Below are 8,602 nucleotides of genomic sequence, written 5' to 3' on the forward strand. Positions count from 1 at the left end.
AGCGTAAACTCGAACCAGCAAACTACCACACAGTAAACCTTAACATTAACCATTGCGATAACTAGACAACACAAACATTATTTATAGTTAATCGTTGGGCATCAACATTACTCGACCTCTAAATCATATGATTTACAAAAAAAATATAGGATGCACAACTAATGTTTTATTTCATACTACAATACGTGAATAGAACATGAATAAAACAAGCTTAAAGAACGAACATTAAAACGATAAACACAACAAAAATAAAAATGAGTTTTACAAACAGATATGAACTAGAAATATCAATGTCATATAGTGTCTCTGGATAATATCTATAACACTTGATCTTCTTTTGGAAGTAAGAGTACGAGCTTGCTCACTGGTCTGTGCAGCTCAGAAGATTGGGTTCGAAGTTTGACGCTTCTCACAACACCTCTGGAGTCTGGCAGCACCTCTGTTACACGTGCTAGTGGCCAGTGAAGTCTTGGCGTGTTCTCGTCTTTCAGGAGCACGATGTCACCTTCCCGTGTATTTCGTTGTTGTTTGTTCCATTTGGGGCGTTGCTGCAGGCTGACTATGTACTCCCTTTTCCATCTGCTCCAGAACAAGTCTGACAAATATTGTACTCTACGCCACCTTTTTCTCGAGTACACATATTCTGGTTGCGAAGGTCCCGGTATTAACCTCTTGGGTGACTTCATGTGGAGGATCTGACTTGGACTTAGTGGTTCCATGTCATCAGGGTCATCAGAACAGGTCGTGATCGGTCTTGAGTTCACAATATATTCTACCGCAGAGAAGCGTGCGGAATGATTCGTCATCGAGGCGAGTCCCGTGGTCGTCGAATAGCGCAGATAGAACTTTCCGAATGGTACGGATCTGGCGCTCCCATACGCCGCCCATGTGCGATGCCATAGGTGGGTTGAGTTTCCAGTCGATATTCATGTACAGTAGTTTGTTTTGGATTTTGTTTTGGTTCAGATCTGACCAAGCCTTGTTCAGCTCATTCCGTGTTCCGATGAAGTTGGTCCCGTTGTCGCATCGGTTTCTTGAACAGTACCTCTGCGGGCTATGAAGCGTTGTAGGCAGTGAATAAAGGAATCTGTTTCGAGACTGTTAGCAGCTTCCAGATGAATGGAGCGACTGACAAGACAGGTGAATATGACGCCGTAAAGTTTGAGCTCCTGCGGCCCTCTTTTATAATGAACGGCCCGAAGAAGTCTACGCCTGTGAATGTAAATGGTGGAGCTGGCTCGAGACGATCTTGAGGTAAGTCGGACATTTTTTGTTCTTGGCATGGCTTTCTCATTTTTCTGCACGTTATGCATTTGTGGAGTTGACGTCGGACAGCAGAGTTGATTGAAACAATCCAAAAGCGTTCTCTAATTGCTGCAATGGTGTGATTTCTACCAGCATGGCCGAGTCTCTCATGAGCATCTCGTACGATTAGAGTCGTGACGTGCGAATGTTGTGGCAGTAGCATTGGATGTTTCACGTCAGAGTCCATTGCGGCTTTCGAGAGACGTCCTCCCACTCGCAGAGTTCCATCGATGAGCACTGGGTCGAGACGGAATATCGTACTTGTTTTTGGTAGTGAGTGTTCTCTCTTGTCTTCTTCGTGGTTGTTTTCTTGAGATTCTCGACCTCGTTTGCAAAGGTGATCTTTGTATAAAGCAAACGATTGCCTTTTCAGCCTTTTTTGCATGATCTGTGTGGTCCTTAAATTTATAGTTTGTTCTTTGTTTCGTAAGAAAGCCAAAAATGCTATGAATACTGCTACTGCTCTCTTCAGTCTCTCCCACCTGGAGAAATGGGTGATTAAAGACATAAACGGTGAGCCTTCTTCTAATGTAGCAGTAGTAGCTAAAGACATAAAGTCCTCTTCTGTAACCTGCGGTTCGGTGCTGGGGTGCATCTTTGCAGGGCATTCTGAAGCCGGCATATTCAAGAAATCCGGACCCTCCAGCCAATGAGTCATGTCTGACGACATCACAGAACCTACTCCACGTGATGCAACGTCTGCTGGGTTCAAATCAGTGCTAATGTACTTCCACTGGTTAACGTTGCTGAAGTCTCTTGTTTGACGGACTCTGTTGGCCACAAAACACTGGAAAACGCTTTCTCTCAGCTCTGATGTAATAAAGGACTGTTGTTGAATCTGTGTAATAGCAGACTTCGTTGAGATGGAGATCAAGCTCAAGGGTCATTTTCTGTCCTAAATTTACAGCTACAGCGGCTGCTGTGGAGTTCAAGCCGTGGGATAGATGTTGCTTTCAATGGAGCAACCTTGCTTTTCCGATGAGAAATGAAGTTTTCGAACATCCACCCTCGTTTGAGGTTAGGTATGCAACAGCGCCATACCCAGATGTACTGGCATCTGAGAAAACGTGCATCCGAAACGCCGTATCTTTTGTTTGCTGTGGTAACTTTAGACATCTCGGGATTGTTATCTTCTGAAGGTTGGGGGCTTCGCAATCCATTGTTTGAAACGTTGCTGGTGATCATCAGGCACTTCGTCATCCCAGGTGAGAGTGGTTTCTTTGCAGAGGTCTTGCAGTATTTGCTTTGCCAGCAGCACAAATGGAGCAGCGAAACCAAGGGGGTCATAGATGGATGATACTATGGAGAAATGCCTCTTCTTGTCAGCGGTTTGTTTGGCAACAACACTGAGAAGCCAAATGTGTCGGTTTCGACGACCCAAAGTATTCGAGAGCGTGCTCGGTAGGCAGTGGGTCATAATTGATGTCTCTTGTCTTTAACTCTTTGGATCGATCATCAGCTGGGATGGTGTTTAGGACAGAGACGTCGTTACTAGTATATTTACACAGTTTGAATCCACAGCCCCGCAGGCAGCAGTCAGTTCAGCAATCAGAGAACTGGCTTCGGTGGCGCTCGGTACAGACTTTAGGCAGTCATCGACATAGAAGTTCCGCTTAATTGTATGGGCGACTTCTGAACTTAAGTTGTTTCCTTCATCTGCGACGCGTCTATGCGTAGTTGGCGATACTTGGTGAGCTCACTGCGCCGAACAGGTGTACCTTCATCCAGTACTCTTCGAGTTCTTTTGATATGTCACCGTTCGGCCACCAGAGGAATCTGAGATGGTTGTATTGGTGTTTGGGTACTTTCACTTGGTAAAACATAGACTCCACATCACAAGTGAAGGCTACCTGGTGTTCTCTGAATCTGGTTAGAACACCTATCAGAGAATTGGTGAGATCAGGCCCTTGCAGCAACTGATCGTTTAAGGATATTCCATGGAATTTGGCACTGCAGTCAAACACCACTCTAATTTTATCCGGTTTTCTTTGATTGTACACTCCATGATGCGGCAGGTACCACACATATCCAGATTTGGCTGTGAGCAGGGAGTCTGGGATACGTTCAGCATAGTCATTCTGGAGTATTTTGTCAATGAAGTTGACGTAGTCGGAGTGGTACTTGGGATCCTTTTGCATTTTCTTCTGATAGAGTGCTCGTTTAATTGCAAGGATCTTATTGTTTGGCACAATTAAGTTCTGATTCCTGAAAGGGAGAGGGATCTCAAAGTGACCGTCTTTGAACACGACATTGCTTTCGGCCTTCTTCATGAATATAGTATCCTCTGGAGACAATCCTTTCTCTCCAGGATACCTTGCTACCCGGCTATCAATAAAGTCACTTTCCAGAATATTCAGTATTCTGTTTGGAGAGAGAATTTCAGTAGCCTGCTCAATGTCCTCGGTCACAATGCGATTACTGTTTACTCGATGTGTAGACGTTACGCTGTTGTCTTCTACCGGGGAGCTGACTGTCCATCCGTGACGATACTGCAGAGCGAATGGGCCTTTGCCGTCTGTTGATATGATTTTCAGAGGCTCCATTGCTAATGGGCAATTACTGCCAATCAGTAGACCGATGTCTATTTCTGGCATTACTTCAGGAATCGATTTTGCCACGTCGTGAAGATATGGCCAGTGTCGTAACAGTTCTGGATGTGGTATTTGATCATGGCTCACTGGAATTTCTTGTCTGGAATACGTTTTTGGAAGCAGTATACCATTCTGGCCGTTTATATCACTGACGACGAGATCCCGGACAAGGTAGCTTTTGACTATGCTCTCCCCATGCATAGTTTTCAGACGCAGATTTGTTTGAACACCGGAAGCTTGCAAGTCGTCTTTCAGTTCTTCTGATAGGAAGCACCCTGTGCTTCCTGGGTCATAGAGGGCGTAGGTAAGAACTTCTCGGTTGGTTCCCCTCTGTTTTATACGAACAGGTAGTATTGCTTGAAGAACCATTGAGGAACCATGAGAAATAACGTTGCTGGTAGCTGTATCTGGAGGTTTTGGCTGGATTCCTCTGTACGGTTTTGAGAATTTGAAGATCTGTCAGAGTAGTCTGACCTCCAAGGTAGTTTGAAGCCATCTATATGCATGGCCGTAGGATGACCTTTACCACATTTGTGACATTTTCGCTTGTTAATGCACCCCTTCGATGTATGATTCAGACCCGTAGCAACTGAAGCATCTACGCTGCTCTATAATAAACTTTCTTTTCTCTTCGAGAGATTTCTGCCTGAAATCTGCACAGTTATCCAGATTGTGATTTTTGCCGCAATAAAAACAGGAGGGTGACCCAAAACCACGAGTTCTACTTTGGTTCTCATGATTAACTTGCATAGCAAATGCAGACTCTGTTGGTTTCCCTTTGATGGTTTACTAGAATTCAGTTCTCTATGCATTGCTTCTTTGCCGAACACTGGGTCATTGACACACTCTGCAGCTTTAATAACAAACTGGACAATGTCACCAAAACACGAAGACCTGTTCTCGAGGAGTCTGCGGTTTGTGGCTTGTTCGCGCCATTTATTCTGGAGATAACTTGGCAATTTCTGGACCACCACCTGCAGGTTCGGTGCATGATCAAGAACAGCTAGGTGAGTAAGTGTTTGCATAGCGCTGAAGCATCTTAGCAAGTAATGCGAATATCTTCTCAGACATTTCCTTCGTCTGGTTTTATCGGCTTCCACTCGTTTAGTTGTTTCAAGTATGCCAGGGATACTTTATAAGGATCACCATACTCTTGTTGTAGCAACTGTCTTGCCTGACTATAGCCTTGGTCTGCCTGCATGTATATACAACTGCTGATGAGGTCCTTAGGTTCACCGTCGGTATGCTGTAGAAGGTAGTAAAGTCTGTCACTGCTACTGGCTGTTCTAGAGGAGATCCTGGTGTCAAACGCCAGTATGAAGTCACTGTATTCCAGAAGATCACCGGTAAACTTGGGAACTTCCGGTGCAGGCAAAGCTAGAGCTGTGGCGATACCACTAATCTGCTGCTGTATGGTGTTAACTGGAGGTGAATTAGGCAGTGGATAGGGTGCACCAAAGTTACTGTTCGCAGGTGTATTTACAGGCAGATACGTCACGGCACCAAGATACGTATACTGTTCTTGATTTGGAAACGTTGATGATGTGGCATTCAGAAGCGTTGACCGGAGGTGCACGAGTGTTAGTAACAGTCTCTGAAGAATTTCTGGGAACAAATTCTTGTGTAGTGCTGGGATTCAGACTGGGTAAGCTGGCACCATTTTCCTGGGTGACAGGAAGTATAACCTGGTTAGCCATATTGCCACCGTTAGCCGTGTTAGCACCTTCACTCACACAAATTCCAGGGGCAGCTACACTAGGTCCAGTGACCATAACATTCACGTCCTGATGGTTGGCTGGTTGCACAATAATGCTGGTATGTGTCTCATTGTCTTTGTTACCAACATTGTCATCGCCAATGTCCCTTTCGGCCTCTGCAAAACACGTGCTTTTGCTCGAGTCTTGGCTATTTCGATATCCAATAGAATCTCTTCTGTCTTTGCCTCCTGTTCCTTTTTCTTTGTCATAAGTTCTTTTTCGGCAAGCAACTCGGCGAGGCGTGCTTTGGCTCGCACCTTCTGACATAGCCGATTTGCCAGAAGGAAGGGAAGAAGGCCGTTGGGAAGAACGTTTTGAACCAGATCGGCTTAAAAGACGCTCCAGGTCGTCTTCAAGTCGTTTTTCATTTATGGCAATCCATTCACCAGTATGGTTTCGGAATTGCAGAATGCTAATTTCCTTGGTCTCATATCTGGACAATTCCTGGTCTTGCTCCAATTCGTCTGAGATGTTATCCATGACACGATTGAAGTTTTTTGGTACTTATCGAAAGCTTCATTATATTCCTCTAGACACATTTTCACCAAGTGCAGGTTGTCAGGATTTGACATGAGGCCTGTGAGTTCATTGCGTTTTTTTTTTTCGTTACGTTGGCAAGTGATGATCTCAATTTATTTTTCAATGTTCGAATATCGACTGTCGTACCCGAGTTTTCGACGGGAGCACTATTCTGGACAGTCTCATCAAACCCTCCATCTTGTCTGTAGTTGTTTATAACAGGCAGTAATTCCACTTTTAAGGCTCACGTATAAGAGTTATAATAGAATTTCAGCGTGAGTCGTTGATGGTAGTTTAACAATTTAATTGAACGATGTTAATGCACTATTCTTCTATTGCTTAACGTGAATGATGGAGAAACACAATTTTGATACGCACATATAGTTCTTTATTAGATTCATGACGTTAACATCGATATGGTTATATTGATAGACGTTTATACACGTAGACTTGACGTATGTAGCGTAACTTGAAGTGATGTGATGTGATGTGGTTCAATTACTATGGATAAACGAAAAAGAAATCAACGTATGAATAATATGCTAATTTATACAAAATTATTAAGTTAAATAACTAAGACTGATAGAAACAATATGCAAAGCTTAATTAAGTAAATTATGCATGTATAACGGCTAATTACAAAAAGCTAATACACAAAGTCAATATAATCAAGGCTCATATAAAGGCATACGTTATATACCATGTAGGCTTACAATTGGGAAAGGATGAATCCGCTATTCTAAAACAGTATAATAGGCATTTACTTACAATTGTGTTCCTATAACAAACGGTCCAAATATTCCTCAGTAAATACAAAACTTTCGTTATATTCGTTATATCCGTTCTGTATGAACTCTCTTTTAAACTGATAAGTTTCCTCATTTGTTTACAGAAAGACACTGCCGATTACCAAAAAGTTCACGTGACCGAGAACTATGCATAAAATTAGCTAAAACAACCCAACACCAAGTAAACAATTCATATGGCCGAGCGTAAACTCGAACCAGCAAACTACCACACAGTAAACCTTAACATTAACCATTGCGATAACTAGACAACACAAACATTATTTACAGTTAATCGTTGGGCATCAACATATATATATATATATATATATATATATATATATATATATATATATATATATATATATATATATATATATATATATATATATTTATTATTATAAAATGATATAATTTTTATAACCATTTTGTAAGTGTTTGTAATGTCTCTGTAAAAATTTTTTATTTTTTGCTTGCAAGATTCGTCATTTGTTGTGAAGAAGTGATTTTAAAATGTCTTTTCTTACAGATATGTTGTGTTATGTAAACTTGTGATTCTGTGGGCTAATTTTTCCCCTTTTGTTTAATCTTTTAAAATTGTATTTTGAAAAGCTTATCAGATGGTCACTACATCCTGTCTGCCGAGAGAGAGAAAGGGCTCCCTCCTCCGTGTTTGGTCAGGTGTTGGGTCAAAAAGCATCCACTTTCTTATCTGACAAACTGTCACCCAGTCAGCGAGTTAAACTGTTATGTTTTTATCACTGTGTGCTTATTCCGTCTGTATTAACTCTGCCTATGCCTGTTCTATTCGTATTTTAAGGAAGAGAGACATAGAGAAATAGCCAATAAGTGCTGTTGTTTCATATCTAGTATTTGCCCAGCCCCCTCAGGTTGTCAAAAGATTTTTGTAACCCTGGCCAGGAAGTGTCAATCATAGCGATAACGCCAGTTCGCTTCGAACCGATCGTGTATACCCTGTATACATGTGTGTATGTATATTCATACATGTGTATTCTGTGTGAACACACCATGTGTATTCTCAGCCTACGAGACTTAAATCCAGTGTCTTCTTAGAGACAGATCAGTCTACTGGCAAGGGTCATTAGAGGCAGAGCAGAACTCTCCTCTCTCTCTCTCTCTCTCTCTCTCTCTCGATAGTCCCGATAATTATAACGGGAATAACAAGAAAATATTCATTGAAAAGCTCTGTTAAACTCACCCCAGGAGTGTGTTAATTTTGTAAAAGATATTCAGGAATGTTTTGTACAAGTGTTGAAGAGGAGATATATATTGGTGTAATGTTTACTGAAGGTAATGTGGTGACTTGAGTTTTGTTAAAAGACATTCTTGGTAAAAGAGAATTGTTATGTTTGAATAAGTCATAGAAAGAAGTGAGTCTGACTTTTCTTTTTATAAGGAAAGTTATATAAAAGATTGATGTAGTTTTTAAACACATTATTGGTGATTGTGGTATTTTCATTTTTGTGTATCGCATTCTTATGTCTGTGCTATCAAATTATTGTGATTTTATTGTTGCCATGTTTTGCTGGTAATTTCTTAGCATTTTGTTAGTGCCTACCTGTTATAGAGATTTTTGGAGAGTGTTATGTGGATTTCAATCAGTAATATTTTGGTGACTGTTTGT

The 8,602-nt window shown here is 41.7% G+C and overlaps 1 protein-coding gene across 1 annotated transcript; it reads right to left on the reverse strand.

The window, feature by feature from the left end:
- Positions 1–1,054: 1,054 nt before the first annotated feature.
- On the reverse strand, positions 1,055–2,421 carry LOC136829933 (uncharacterized). Its single transcript, XM_067089107.1, has 2 exons — positions 2,347–2,421; positions 1,055–2,143 (listed from the first exon to the last, which is right to left on the reverse strand). The coding sequence occupies exons 1-2, from the start codon at positions 2,419–2,421 to the stop codon at positions 1,055–1,057; spliced, it is 1,164 nt and encodes a 387-aa protein (XP_066945208.1).
- Between the last annotated feature and the right edge of the window lie 6,181 nt (positions 2,422–8,602).

This window comes from Macrobrachium rosenbergii, chromosome 45 (assembly GCF_040412425.1).
Source record: "Macrobrachium rosenbergii isolate ZJJX-2024 chromosome 45, ASM4041242v1, whole genome shotgun sequence".
In the NCBI taxonomy this organism is placed as follows: Eukaryota; Metazoa; Arthropoda; class Malacostraca; order Decapoda; family Palaemonidae; genus Macrobrachium; species Macrobrachium rosenbergii.